This window comes from Orbicella franksi, unplaced genomic scaffold (genome assembly GCF_964199315.1).
Source record: "Orbicella franksi unplaced genomic scaffold, jaOrbFran1.1 SCAFFOLD_694, whole genome shotgun sequence".
Lineage (NCBI taxonomy): Eukaryota > Metazoa > Cnidaria > Anthozoa > Scleractinia > Merulinidae > Orbicella > Orbicella franksi.
In genome coordinates, this window is record NW_027670565.1 from 1 (window position 1) to 15,000 (window position 15,000).

The following is a 15,000-nucleotide window of genomic DNA, read 5'->3' on the forward strand; positions in this document are numbered from 1 at the left end:
TATAGGCTCACCTACAAGTACCTTTTTGTCCGCGACAAGTAAGTCTTAAATTTAAGGGAGCAACTATACAATACAGGGCCACTTTTGACGGTGTATATATTTAGTGGCTCGTTTGGCTCGTTTGGCTCGGCAGTGGATAAAAGAACGAGGAATAATCTATATATGCGTGAACTCGTAGGTCTATATATTTAGTGGCTCGTTTGGCTTTTTTGGCTCGGCAGTGAATGACAAGGAAGCAAACGAGCCAAACGAGCCGGCTTGTTTGGTGGATGATTAGAAGTGGCCCTGTATTCTGTAGTTTAGTCAATTTAAGATTTCTGCCTCCTTTAGTCAGGGCAATACATTCCCTTCAACCACACGCCAAACTTTCCTGTAGTAAGAAGGAAGCTCTCATTAACTATAAGCTACATGGTGGCCTGGGACCCTAGCTGCGATTTTATTGGATTTTCCTTTTTTAGGTGGGTATGAGACTGATCCTCTGATTAAAATTATTTTGATAGAAATTGCATTACGTATGTGGGATGCATATGGTATGAAATGAATGGCAATAGTTTATTTACGTTTTAAAGATTTCTTAATAATATTTCTTAATTTCTTAATAATATTTCTTTCAAGGGCACTCACCTGATTTCGTAGAACAAGTCATTAATTCTGCTTAGCTAACAGTACCGTACTCGAAAACCGCAATGGCAAAAGCATTTTTTTTATTATTTTGGCATTTACCTTTTTCTATTTTAGTATGTTTACCTGAAGTAAAACCTTTTTTAATTAGAATGTTATTGTCATACATTATATACGTGCATAGAATTCCAATTGTGAATAGGTAACACAATTTTGCGATCATGGGAACAAAGCAAATAAAGAAAGCAAAACGAAAGAAGAGAAGAAATCCACAGCGCGTACAATTCGCAAAAGTTTCGTAAAACAAGTATGCATACGCATTCAAAAAATGGTTCATTTTCAATGTTGTTGTTTATAACTCATTTATCTAAGAATTTATTTTTGCCTTTTTGATGATTTCAATGCCACTGACAAACCTAATCTTCGCACTTGTCTTGATTTCTAGGGACGCCATCTGTTACTCCGGGTACACCACGGTGGAGTAAGTATTGACTCTAATCCAAAAGTAGTTTCCAAATTTCTCTATTATCAGAATTAGAATCTATTCTATTAGAAATCAGACGCAGGAACCAGAACCAGTCCTAACTTGGTCACACACATGTTTACTCGCTTCCGGAGTCGGTCAGGTGCTCTTCCATACAGCGCTCATTGTCTCGTTCCGTTGTTTACTTTGTTGTGATTGGCTATCGTAATTTCTGTTGATTTAGGCTTACGACACCTCATTGAAAACTGCTTTAACATAAATAAAATAACTTAATTGTTATAAAAAGACCTTCTGGTTGCAAGAAGCTATATCTTGTAACTTTATGAGCCACGCCCTATCAAAACAGTGTTGCTGAAAAGTTTCATCTGTTCGTTTTGTTACAGCTACGGAACGTCTCCCCAACCTTACGCCAACACGGGACAGTAAGTTCCTTTTTTTTTTATCTATATTGCTTTCTGGTTTCTTTTTTTCTTTCTTTCTTTCTTTCTTTCTTTTTTTTTTTTTTTTTGGTCACGTTATAAATGTCATCAAGTTAAACGTTACCCGGCGAAACACTAAGATAATCCCCGTCAGTTATTTATGCACCGCGCAGGAAGAAAATTGAAGGAAATGGGAATTCTATGTGTTTAGCTTTCTGTGTTTTTTAAGTTTTGTAATGTAGCCCCGTCGGGACGAGCCAATAAAGTATGTATGTGTTTCTGTTTCGCAGGGTATTAAAAGTATAATTAAAATAATTTTAGTTCGAAACACTATTGATAGTTTGTTTTATTTATTTTCATGTTATTAAAATAATTATGAGTTTCCTAAATTTAGATATTCTGTAAAACTATGAGTTTTTAACGAAACAGGTATTGCGGTTATAGTCAATATATTGTTCTTCATCAGTCACTTACTTTCTTTTGTAAATGTTACATATAAGACACCCGTCTCAGGCTCTCAGGCTATAGAGATTCACGACTCCTTCATGCCCACATAGCACACAATCCGCTCCCCTATCTGCCAAGCCAGTCCAGTCCACCATATTTTGATGTGCCGTAGAAAACATGTTGTACACGAGACAAAACGAAATGTTCATCATGCATCGTTTCTTGTCTTGTAAGTTAAAGCAACTCCATCTGGAGACAATATGTATCCATACGGCCCTCTGCAGAATGATAACGAGTTCCGTCTTGAAGACTCTCCTTACTTTTACTCCGACCACTGCTTGAGGATCGACACGGATCGGACTGGATTTCCATTCTTTTCGGAGAGGCATTATAAACTGCATGTAGGTATATCTCTAATTATAATCAATCACAAATATTTTCGCTCGCGCGCGATTAGTCTAAACGTATCACAAGACTGAATACGCCCCAGGTGAAACTGGGGAATATCCGAGTGATTTTTCCCAATTTTCAAAACTGCGCGTATTACGAAAAAGATTTGAAGGATAAGAAACACAATGGCCTCGGTTTGGCGCGAAAATGTGCTAAGATATTTGTCTTTGGACCTTATCTGATCCTTAAAGCTCACAGTTTTGCTTCTCGGAACAGATCATGTCCGCGGACAAATATCCGAGCTTATTTACGCGCCAAATGGAGGCTATTGTTTATATATCTTGCAGATATTCGTTATAATTATCAAGTCTGCTGATCCCAAAATGCTATTTTGAACTAAAATAATAATTAAAATAAACAACGCTACACTTACTGGGAGTGTCTCCGATTAGTCGGCCTCCGGGTGACTAGAAGTTTTGGACACTTAACTTCAACTTCACTTTATTTTGCACTTACATTTGGAATTACAATATTACCATGAAAAAGAAAGAAAGATACATATATAACAGTTGAAGGTCACAATGGTATATAGTTTGTGCATGGAGGCTAATAGAACCGCAGTCAAATAAAGTTTATTAAAGTGCACCTAACCCCAATTTTTTTTTTCGCTAAAACGAATCTACTTGTTATTTGAAATAGTTCTGCGAAAAAATTTTTGGATTTCGTTAAATCCTCGATTTTCTGTGCCCCGACGAAATCTCGAAAATAGCTCCAAAACACCGCCATTTTGTTTCACGACCGAGTTTGAGGAGAATGGGTCCAGTGGCCCTTGTGACGTCTACCCAGGAAGGTTGGACAACTCACGTCCTCTCATTTCCTTCAGGATGGTGCAATACACATTCGAAAAGTGCGCAGAAACGCCTTCCAGAGGTGCTATCGGCTGTTGCAGCAATATTCCAGATTTAAAGAAAGATATACTGTACAATTTACTGACGATGATCGGCTAATGGTGCAAAAAAGACGTAAACGATGGCTGATTTTGTCGAACCGAAACAAGCGAACTGAGTCTGTGAGAACCATTGAAGAACTCTCACAGGAATTTGTTCCGCAGACTTTCGAACGCTATTTTCATAAATTTTCTGCTTAAAGCTAACCAGCAATTTTTAGAAATACTAACGACAATCTATATCTGCCAATCCCGCAGTATTTATAACATAACAAGCAAAGTTGTGTGATCCGATCATGATCAATAAGCGTTATACTGATATGTAAATAAATCGCAACCGTACACCGCTAAAGAACACTTATTTCTCTTTCGATTTAGACGAAATTCGAAAATTAATCTTTTAGAATTACATGAAAACAAAATTGTTAGACTCACAGAGTTTTTCGAGGGTTTGGAAATCAGCAGTGCGACAAAGATTCTGTGCAATAGCGTCGAAAATATGACCGAGTAACATCTGCGGACCGCTTAGGGAACACATCCTTTTCGCTTATCCGACGAATTTCACTGCAAACTTTGAGAACAATTTACATTGGTTATTTGGAGTTACGACTTAAAACGTGTGACAATGTGAAATCGGTAATTGTGTGAAATGTTTCCTTCCGCCTTGCTTCCCGCAGCTTCAAAAATACAGGTCCAAACAATACGATTTTCAATCGATCGAAGCCAATGTTTTGGAGGTCATCGAGTCTCGAAAACTGCAACACGTACGTCGCTCTTATAAACATGAAGCATTCAACTGAAAGTAAAACACAAACTGGATTGAACAGAACAATCACACCTTGACAAAAATACATTCTCGCTAAGGACAAATGTAAACGGGCTATAAACACGCGTGGGAATTTTATGTTTCGTTGACGAAATTACCATCCAAAGCAGTCCTTGAGTTTTCTTTCCTGCTTTTTGTTTGCCTGCTCCTCCACTTCGTATCTAGCTTTCCATTCCTAATATACAAGCAGCTCGTCCGCAAAGAAGTCTTCTCCTTCGTCGCTTGAAATATTGTAAATTGCTCTCAAAGCTCTAAGCTGTGAGTTCACAGTTGTCGAACGTGCTCGATCGAAGTTTATTTCGCAGTCTTCCGAATCGAAATTAACTCTGACTCCAGTGACGAAAAGTAAATGATTCTGAGACAAAACTTGGACGTTTTAGTCCCAAAACACATCGGAACGATTAGTTTTGGTGTTCCATTTTCTCGAACAAATACAGAGAGTTGACTGAGGCGCTATTGTGTTTGGTTCCTGGGTAGACGTCATCAGCAACCGCCGCCCCAGACTCCCTAAAACGCGGTCGTGAAACACTTCAAGCGCGACTTTGAAAGGGCATAGAAAATCGAGGATTCAACCAAATTCAAAATTTTCTTTGCCCAAATGCTTTAAATAAAGTCTAGATTCGTTTTAGCGAAAAAAAAATTGGGGGGTTAGGTACATTTTAATTGACTGAATATATCTTTTGAAATAAATTTATCCGTAAAAGCATTCGTTGAGACTTCCAAAAATGACTAATATCATTGTCTGCGGGATGTCTGTTATTACTTTTTTCACAAGAAGTAGATCGTGAATTAAACCGCTGGCGTTTGATTTCCTTTAATCTGTTTTAAGTTAATATCAGCGTAAACTGAAAACAACTGTTCATAAAATTTCTATAAAGGAACTTGGGCTATATTTCAAAAATTTAGCAGTAATTTGTATCAGCTGTAATTAAACAACCCCTTTTTACAGATATGTCGCAATGGTATCATTCAACTGAACTATGAGTGGAGCTGGTGGTGGCCACGGAAGTTTGGTGCTTATTGGTGGCTGAAAAATATGGCAATTATTGCACCCTTCTGGGCCACGACTGATACGTACTCTGCCTTCCGCGATGGTCATTCTAAAGTGTATTATCAAATGCACAAGCGTGGTGACATTAACAGCGCTGCTGCGATCCTTAGAATGGCGTCAGGGCATGTGCAACGCTACACTGGCAAGTTTGAAAACTTTGAAGCCTCTTGGGTTCTTGTCGTGACCTGGGAAAAGCTGTGTCCCTATGTCTATCACTACTATTACGACAGCAACTGTCGTTGGGTAAGAGTCATTGCGTGCGCAACATCCATGTCTTGTGTGTTCGTTGTGAAATGAAGAAAAGAAAAAAAGACATGGAACATTTTAAAGACGAAATTTTTCAGATCCGCGCGTGATGGCGCCATATGTGCTTTTCACTCTTATTGGTGATGGGCATTAATTAATTAATTAATTAATGTGGGATTGACTGTGCCGCTTTTGTCCAGTCAGAATCGAATAGCACGTAATAGTTGTATTGCAAAAAACGAAAACAAAAAAGAAATGCAATTAAAGTTAATCTCAGTTTATGGATCATCTCAGTTCAAAGGCCAAAACTGTTTTAGTTTGTTTGTTTCTCTTTTGTTTTCTACGCACATATCTCTATAGTTTAAAAATAGATCTATGATGTCGTGTTACAACCAGAACCTGTACACAGATTTTTTTATTGCAGAGTAACACTTTCCAAGCTGTCTTAATAACGAATGGATTTAATACATTTCTGATGTACAATTACCCTTATGGTGGAATTCAGTGGGTGATTCCAGCGGATCGGTGAGTTGTTTACAAAATGCAGCAATGAAACGTTTTATTATATTGCTGCAAGCTGCGAGAGGTAAGATGAACCAAATCCTGCTCTGTGATTTGTTATACGGGTGAGAAAGATGGCGCCATCTTGTCCGCTCGATATTTCCTCCCGTTCCCCATTAAAAACAAATGAGAGTTTTTAACTTTTAGCAGTCTCTGTTTCATTCTTTGTGCTACACTGAAGTTGATAAGATCTTATAAAGAAAACCAGATGCTGAAAGCAGGAATCTGAGAGGCATGAATTGACCCTTGTCGACCTTATTAAAGCACTTAACCTTGTCAACTCTATTAAGCACTTTTCAAGGAGAAGCTTTTTAACTGATCCTTAAAGGAGAACTGAAGGCAAAAATCAAGTATTTTTTTTCTTATAGTTTAGACCTAGTATATTGATGTTTCAAACTTTTTTTTGCCATTTCGGCCTTTTTTTGACTTCAAAAAAATAGTTTTTACTGTGATGTTAGACTATTGGCATTGCGGCTCAGAACGGTAGGGTCAGCGGTTACTTTAGTAGTTTATGACGTATGATATGGGGAACATGTGCGAGAGACTTAATTTTGAGTGATGGTGACCTTGTTGGTCAGTGTAGTAAGAAAGATTTGCAACATTCAGCATGGAAAGATACCTTTAAGCAGTCCTCTACGTGATATCTTGTGTCTTTTTAGTTAATTGGATAATTATTCCTTGTCAGCTTCTAAAAGCTTCTATAGTTAGCGTTGCGACAGTTTTAGCGTTTGACTGAATTACGTTTCGAGTTAGTTCAGCGCTTCACTCGATGGAAATCCCATGATTGCAATTTCGTAAACTACTGAGATCGATTTACAATGCACGTCACCTTCCTTTCGCAACTGTTCATGTCTTATCGCACCTTTTTCAAATATTTCAGGCAGATTTTTTTCCGGTCTTGCGTCAATCTTTTTGTATTAAATAAAGCTGTCCATTTTTCGTAAGACTCACTACTCACTTTATGTGCATATCGATCGTTTCCTCTGTTCCGTCGTAATGGTGTATTGTTGTGCTGTTGGATGCTCGAATGATTCTCGGTCTGTTAGCAAGGAGCATGGAATAAGTTTCCACCGTCTTCCTACAGAAGGTTCTCTCTTGCAAGAGTGGTTAGCAAAAATATCCCGAGTTGACTTTGTGGTTACCAAAGATACTCGGTTGTGTTCCGATCACTTCGAGCCTGAGTGCTTTGAACGTGATCTTAAAGCAGAACTACTTGGGTTGAAAGCAAAACGTACATTGAAGCCGGATGCTGTGCCAACAATTTTTGTCCATCGGCCAAGGAAGAAGCCTCGACTATCGTCTGAAAACCGTTTGCATGACAGGGCAAAGAAAGAGGTAAGAATCTGAATTAATTTTAGCTAGACGCAACTCGAAGTACCTTCTAATCTTACATATATGTAGGGGAAACGTTCACGCAATTGCTGAACACTAAGTCACGGAATGTCTGCTTTGGTTTGCAGTATATTGCATCACTTACCACGACGCAGCATGTTTCCCCTGTTAATGTCGTGGAACCTAGTACCTTCACTGAATGTAATTCAGCAGCTGCCCCTCAAAATTCCTTGGGTGTACATGCAGAACCTGTAGCTAGTACCTCAAGTGAATGTGACCAGGAAGTTGGCTGTCTAAATACCCAGGGCATAGATTATAGTGAGGTTGCATTGGAGGGGCCGTTGGTGCAACTTAATGTAGAACCGACGAAAGCAAATCAAACAAGTGTACTGACACATAAGTCTACCAGTGATGTTGGGTGTCAAATTAACACACGAGGAGCACAACTTATGATGAAATCGACCGAGTCCCAAACATACAAGTCTTCATTTGATGTGATCCTGTGTGACCAAAGCACTCAAACTGATGAAAACTTTTACGGAGAGGAAGTGATCTTTCCTGATGAAATAGGCCCTTCTCATGAACAGAAAATCACCCCAGACAACTCACCTCAAAAGGATCCATCTTACGTGCCATTGGAAAATGATGAAATGTCAGATCACTCAAACAATTCACAGTCAGAAACTGAAGACTCAGAAGCTGTCAACCCACAAGATGATGTTAAGTTCCTTGTGTTCAAACTAGAATTAGTGAAGCTTTTTAAAAGATGCCCTGAGTGTGGTGCAGGCATAAGAAAAAGGCATGAATCTACCCAGGGTTCTCTGTTGCTTGTTACACTTAAGTGCATAAATGGCCACACCTACTTCTGGAACAGCCAGCCAATGATCAAAGGGATGGCTGCTGGAAACCTGTTGATGTCCTCGTCAATTCTTCTAAGTGGAGCCACCTACACCAAGATAGCTACATTAGCTGAAATATTGAGGTTATGCTTTTTCAGTGAGAAAACGTTCTGTAACATTCAAGACTCATATTTATTTCCAGTAATTAATGAAGTTTGGGAGGGAGAACAAAATTCTGTTTTTAATGAGTTGAAAGACAGAGAGTTGTGGCTTTCTGGAGATGGTCGCTGCGACAGCCCAGGGCATAATGCCAAATATGGCACCTACACCATGATTGATCAAAGCAGCGACAAAATTGTTGACTTCCAAATTGTTCAGGTCAGTGAAGTGACCAGCAGTAATGCTATGGAGAGAGAAGGATTTAAAAGGTGCATGGAAAATATCCAGGGTAAAGGAGCTAAAGTGAAGGTTGTGGCAACTGATCGCCATGTAAGCATTAAGTCAGATATGAAACGAATCTACCCTGATGTGGATCACCAATTTGATGTGTGGCATTTAGCAAAAAGTGTCACTAAAAAACTAACTGAAAAGGCAAAGAAGAAGGACTGTGGTGATCTTTTTCCCTGGATCAAGTCAGTCTCCAACCATCTCTGGTGGTGTGCCGACACATGCAATGGGGACAAGGAACTCTTACGAGAGAAGTGGATATCAATTGTCCACCACACTGCCAACATCCATCACTGGGACAGTGCAGATCATTATCATGAATGTCCCCACCCACCCATCCCAAGAAATGTGGCCAGAACCAAGAGATGGCTAAGGCCGGGTTCACCAGCACATGAGGCATTAAAAGAAGTAGTATTTGACAAAAATCTACTGAAAGACATCCAGCAGTTGACACTCAGCTGTCACACTGGATCTTTGGAGGTGTATCACAGCGTCCAGACAAAATACCTCCCCAAACGGCAGCACTTTTGGTATAAGGGCATGGTTGCTCGAACACAGCTAGCAGCCCTTGACCACAATGCCAACACCAGCAGAGACCATGCCACCGCTTCGAGGGGACAAACCAAGGGAGAGCTTCGTTTCAAGGTGGTCTTCCCCAAAAGAAGTAAGGAGTGGATTGCTAAGCCAATCATGGAGAAGACAACAAGGGATCATGTACGCCCATTGCTGGATGCAATAGTTGAAAGGAAGTGTCAAGATGTTGCTGAAAGAAGTGCCACTCTCACAGCACCACATATTCCACGCAACATTGCTTGCACTCCTCGACCAGATAAAGCAAACGTTATTGCAAGGCACACATCTAGATTTTCTGATACTTGAATTAATTTGATGCAATGGTTATTGAAGGGCTTCGAGCAAGTGTTCACTTATTCTTTGGTATTTTTTTGTAGATGTACACCAAAAAAATCTTACCTTTTTGGTGGTTTGCTCTGGGAAAAGTTACTTTCATTTAATTAACTTTCAAATCAAACTGTTGCCAAGTTTAGGTTATTTAAAGCAATGATGTCGGTGTGCTGAACAATATAATAAAAAGCCATCTTGCCCAGTCAGTCCTTCAACAATTATTACAGCCATTATTATTAAAAATTTTTTGGAATAGAAATGGCTTGTTTGGATTGAGACTACACGTGGTATAGACTTCTAAGAGCTATTTACTCTGTGTCCGTAAGCTTCCATATAATTTGACACAGAAAAACTGTCCAAACCGCTAAAAAGTCTTTCATAAAAGCGTTGCTTGCAAACTGCTTAGTAACTACATAGAGCAATAGCAAAAAATTAAAAAAACAAACAAACAAAACACTGAATAACATGTGCTTATTTCAAATAGGCAAGATGCAAGGTCATATATCAAATGATCGAAATACCTGTGATTATGGATAATTAACATTATTTTTTCTTAAATACATGACATCCTGTCAATCCATTGAAAACAACAGCAAGCAATACATTTCTTTCAAATTTCAAATCAAAATTTAATAAAAACAAACCATGCATATTGGGTTTCATCATGACTATTACTTATAAATATTTCTAAGGTGGATTGAACAACTTGTTGAAAATCGAAAAAATAATTACAAGAACCAGTATACTACTGGAAAATAAAACTGGTTAATTGTAGATATCAATATAAGAGTATTAGCCAAAGACGAGTACTGTTTTTGCAATTGATAAATTTGTAGAAATCAATATCAATAAAGCATGCTAAAATCCACGATGGCTTGTCTCGAAAATTTAACTTAAATCGATTTCCGCCGGTTTGAATCCGGCATATTCACCACTCTCCTCTGGAAATTCATTTCTAATTGCTTTCACAACGCACGCTGGAATCACTCGCCGGTTTTTTTTTCCCAGTACGCCATGAACCCACCAAGTAAACTGACGGTAGGCTGCTAAACGCCATGTTCTAGAAGAGATTAAAAATATGCGGATTATACAATGAACAAATAATTTTTGCGGCTGTATTTTCAAAACTACTAACCTGTTCTCGATGGGTTCCGGCAAGGGATTACAGCGTGCGTTGTGAATTGCAACAAGGGCAGTATTTAGCACGTCCGTATCCAGGCATACAATTCTAAACTTTGCGTGGTCGGTTATGCATTCAACCCCCGACTCGTCGAACTTTTGATTGAGGGCCTCCAATTCTTGACAGCAAAAACATTCATCGGCCGTCGACATTGGAACACAATTGCCCCCACAAATGCACCATTCGATGTTTCCAACTCTAACATCAAAATTGGTTAATTCGCCGTCCCCTTCGTCTCCTTCTTCCTCCGAATCAACTGGTTCTTCACCAGGAGGATAGGTTGGCTCAAACTGAAATGGCTGTACACCACTCATGTTGAAAATAGCAACGGAAATCCGCGACAGAACGACAGCTTTCAGCTCATATCGCTTGTTTTGTTCTTGTTTACGAAATCAGTGTTCCCCATATCATACGTCACAGCCTACCGCTGACATGCATTACGGGCCCGCAATGAAAAGGCCCAAAAAGCGGGAAATAGGCAGTTTCAAACCTAATTTTCTCGCGAAAACCAAGAAACGGACAGGAATAACTATCTAATCTCGACTTTACTCATGTTAGGCTTTCTAGAAAAAGTGTTACAAAACATGACAGTTTTTGACTTCAGTTCTCCTTTAATACGCGATAAGGCATCCTTTGCATTCACGAAATTGGACCGATATTGTTCAACCGAGATTCACGAACCAACTGTTGATCTTGAAAAAGCAACAACAGGGTGACTTTAAACACTGCTCTAGTGTATTTCTGACAATGGAAGTATAATGCAAGTGCAAGGCAGTCTTTTTCAGTTTCTGAGAGTTTCTGACAATCTCTGACAATCCCTGCCAATATTTCTTACTTAGAAGTGTGGCCTATATCAATCAGTTCAAGCCGATATAAGTGTTGGCTAGCGAGATATTGGCTTGCAAAAGTACAATGACTCCTTTCGCTGTATAGGGCAACCCGCGCCGAACATTCAGGCCGATTAATTTTAGGTGGCGAAAGCGTACCAGCCCCTGTGCAACCTGCACTAACCACAAACCGCTTGTGTGAGCAAAATAACTCCCGATATGGACACCTGAAGGGAAGATAAAAGAAAGCTATCAATAAACAATACAACTGCCTAAGCCTAACCGAAATTAGGAAGCTGGATTTTCGATAAATGAAATCGGACATGCAATTAAGCATAAACTTAAATACGAAATTACGAAGGATACGAAGATAGATTTTCGATACATGCAAACAGACAACGTGCCGCATTTCAAAACAAGCCATAAAAGAAAAAAAACCTACCGTGGCAACTGAAAGCCGGGAAAATAAAAATGAAGTCTCTTAAAACCGATAAATGGTCCACGAGTGTGAGGCGGCCAACACGAAGGAGGCAGAAAATCCACTCGCACAAGCCATTTCTCATCTACAAGATCTAAACTAATTCCTTCCGATCACGTGACTTTATCAAACAGACAAAGTCCTTGGCTGCCAGCTTAGTGTGAGCTGACGCGTACACTAACATAAGAGTTCTTTATGCGATATAATAAATCCTCTATTGACGAAGTTTGGTCGGTGTAGTTGGCCGGTTAATGGCCTCCTCCTGTCTTAGCGTGTAAAAGGATTTAGGCGCAGACCACTTAAACAAGACGCAAAGAACATAATGAGTGGAGTCATGTCATGTGATCTCATGTCACGTGTAAAATTACACCCAACAAAAGAAGTGCCTGGGTAATGCGTGGTAACGCTGGCCCAGCATATCTATTGCTTTTCTCGTGTACAAGGAGTGATAGTTAGGTTATCTTGTAAGTGACGTCCCTCATGTTCCTACACTTCCTTCAAGAAAAGTTCATATTCTGTCACACTGATAGAACCACTATGAGCTTGTTATTTTCGTGGATAGATTTGAATGCTGACATTGTTGAATGTTAATCACCGTTGATTTATGCAGGGCGTATTACCGTTACTGGACTGGGTACTATGGTCTGCCTGTCGCTGGCTGGAACGCAGGGGATGATGGCAAAAAGTACTCAAACATCAAGGGGTGAGAACAAGAAAATTCCTTTTTATAAAAATAATTATCTGGCTTTCATGTGCAAATGCAGCGGAAAAGTAAATAATAGTCGCAACCTCTGAACACGACAAATAAGGAGGAGTGCCACCAGAATAAAATAGGTGTCACAGAAAATCGCAGAAAATGGCACCCAATTCAAGGGGAAAACGTTATAGTGTCTCTCTCCAGCCGGTTCCATAAATGGGTACACGCGAATTAAACGCTGACGAAAAGGGCTGTGCCGGAATAGCATTCCATCTAGAAGAAGATAGAAATACTCCTAGTTGATTTATGTTTCAGAAGAAACGCGCCGGCCTAAAGGGTCTCTAGGCGCGGACGCAGCAGGGATAAGCAGATAGCGGTAATCTTCCACCGTCTTCAAGAAAAATTAAACAAGGAGTGACGAGAAGATTTCTCTTGCTGATAATGTTCACGTGTTGAATTATTTAAGTCTTTCCACTTTTTCTTGGTGATTATTTCAGTTCCGGTACTCTGTTTGGAATGTATAACCTCCACAGAAAAGCAGGAAATACAGGTTTGCCGGGAAGACATTTTTGGAGAATCGAGAACAGCAATGTAAAAAATGCGTTGGAGAAGTGTTTTACGTGGACGATCCTTCAACAGAGGATAAAAGTTCATGAAAGGTACAACCAACTAATACGATCAGACTGGCAGATGGCGTGTCCTTGTACTGAATGGCAAGCGTGGTTAGACTGGGGTAGATTCTCTTGGGACTGGTGGTATTCGTGGCCCCAACTGTGCTATGACTCCAGACGTTCCAAGTTTATCCCATATTCCGATTCTGCTACAGGATTAAGAGGTTTTCGGTTACGACAACGATGTTGTTACTCTACGCAGTGGGAAGACTGGGGATCACTCAAGGAGGGACCTCCTGACGGTGGTCGCGTCCAAGTAAAGGCAGTTTATAACTGGTTCAGTGAGGCGAATGAGATGGAAAAGGTTTACACGGACGAGGAGGCCTATAAACACTGCTGCGTTGACACACCTTTGTGTGATTTGTTTTATTTCTATCGTCCGTCTGATAGCTGCTCACTTTACAGACCTCCACGAAGGCGTAAGTTATAATTTAAATTAAATTAGAATGTATCACTCCCCTCCCATATGCTACCCACTGCACTGCAGTGCACTACACAATACTGCATTACACTTCACAACACTACACTACACTACACTACACTACACTACACTACACTGCACTGCGCTGCACTGCACTACACTACGCTCCACTACACTTCGCTACATTACTGACCACACTACACTGCAGTGCACTGCAGTGCACTGCACTGCGCTGCACTGCACTGCGCTGCACTACACTGCACTGCACTACACTACCTGCACTACACAGCACTACACTACACTACACTACACTGCACTGCACTGCACTGCACTACACTACACTACACTGCACTGCACTGCACTACACTACACTGCACTGCACTGCACTACACTACACTACGCTACATTACTGACTACACTACACTGCAGTGCACTGCACTGCACTGCACTGCACTGCACTGCGCTGCATTGCACTGCGCTGCACTACACTACACTGCACTACACTACCTGCACTACACTGCACTACACTACACTACACTACACTACATGTACACTACACTGCACTACACTGCACTGCACTACACTGCACTACACTGCACTACACTACGCTACACTACACTACACTACACTACACTGCACTGCACTACACTACACCGGCTACACTAAACTACACTACACTACACTACACCACACTGCACTGCACTGCACTGCACTGCACTGCACTGCACTGCATTGCACTGCACTGCACAGCACTGCACTACACTACACTACACTACACTACACTTCACTGCACTGCACTACACTACACAACAACTGCACTGCACTACACTGCACTGCACTACACTACACTACACAACAACTGCACTGCACTACACTGCACTGCACTGCACTGCACTACACTACACTACACAACATACCACACCACTGCACTTCACAGCACACCATACTGGACTGCAATGCACTACACTGCACAGCGCATGCACCACAGCACTCCAGACCACACTGCTAAACAGTACATTTAACTACGCGACACTCCATATACCTAAAATATTGAAGTGTCCATTGCCTAGTGTTATACTTTTGACAATGCTACATTTGGTCATGCTATGCCATACATTGTACTTTGTGATCGGTTTATGTCATGTTATATCATCTTAGATTGAATTATATGACGTGAAGAGGCGAGAGGTCATTAAAATTTATCATTTCTGTAT

At 40.4% G+C, this 15,000-nt stretch overlaps 3 protein-coding genes across 4 annotated transcripts; 2 read left to right on the plus strand and 1 right to left on the minus strand.

Moving 5' to 3' along the window:
- Positions 1-6: 6 nt before the first annotated feature.
- Positions 7-13,795, plus strand: LOC145472835 (mucin-like protein). Of its 2 annotated transcripts, none has more exons than XM_081454987.1 (8): positions 7-38; positions 1,067-1,102; positions 1,489-1,527; positions 2,206-2,372; positions 5,083-5,427; positions 5,855-5,955; positions 12,608-12,700; positions 13,192-13,795. In XM_081454987.1, the coding sequence occupies exons 4-8, from the start codon at positions 2,232-2,234 to the stop codon at positions 13,793-13,795; spliced, it is 1,284 nt and encodes a 427-aa protein (XP_081311113.1). In that variant the 5' UTR covers positions 7-38; positions 1,067-1,102; positions 1,489-1,527; positions 2,206-2,231. The 2 variants fall into 2 exon arrangements, with proteins under 2 accessions (XP_081311113.1, XP_081311114.1); XM_081454988.1 differs by having other exon boundaries at positions 2,212-2,372.
- On the plus strand, positions 6,347-9,612 carry LOC145472837 (uncharacterized). Its single transcript, XM_081454990.1, has 2 exons — positions 6,347-7,326; positions 7,452-9,612. Exons 1-2 carry the CDS (start codon positions 6,988-6,990, stop codon positions 9,486-9,488), a joined length of 2,376 nt encoding a protein of 791 aa, XP_081311116.1. The 5' UTR covers positions 6,347-6,987; the 3' UTR covers positions 9,489-9,612.
- LOC145472836 (P2X purinoceptor 7-like) lies at positions 10,292-11,155 on the minus strand. The gene is made up of 2 exons (XM_081454989.1): positions 10,648-11,155; positions 10,292-10,572 (listed from the first exon to the last, which is right to left on the minus strand). Exons 1-2 carry the CDS (start codon positions 11,004-11,006, stop codon positions 10,401-10,403), a joined length of 531 nt encoding a protein of 176 aa, XP_081311115.1. The 5' UTR covers positions 11,007-11,155; the 3' UTR covers positions 10,292-10,400.
- Positions 13,796-15,000: the final 1,205 nt, after the last annotated feature.

Bases quoted from the DNA above. Each gene is read 5' to 3' on its own strand.
- LOC145472835 (XM_081454987.1), top strand. From the start codon at position 2,232: ATGTATCCATACGGCCCTCTGCAGAATGATAACGAGTTCCGTCTTGAA. The intron at 2,373-5,082 runs GTAGGTATATCT...CCCTTTTTACAG, and splicing joins AGAGGCATTATAAACTGCAT to ATATGTCGCAATGGTATCAT. The intron at 12,701-13,191 runs GTGAGAACAAGA...TGATTATTTCAG, and splicing joins AAGTACTCAAACATCAAGGG to TTCCGGTACTCTGTTTGGAA.
- LOC145472837 (XM_081454990.1), top strand. From the start codon at position 6,988: ATGGTGTATTGTTGTGCTGTTGGATGCTCGAATGATTCTCGGTCTGTT. The intron at 7,327-7,451 runs GTAAGAATCTGA...TTTGGTTTGCAG, and splicing joins ATGACAGGGCAAAGAAAGAG to TATATTGCATCACTTACCAC.
- LOC145472836 (XM_081454989.1), bottom strand. From the start codon at position 11,006: ATGAGTGGTGTACAGCCATTTCAGTTTGAGCCAACCTATCCTCCTGGT. The intron at 10,573-10,647 runs GTTAGTAGTTTT...AATCTCTTCTAG, and splicing joins CCGGAACCCATCGAGAACAG to AACATGGCGTTTAGCAGCCT.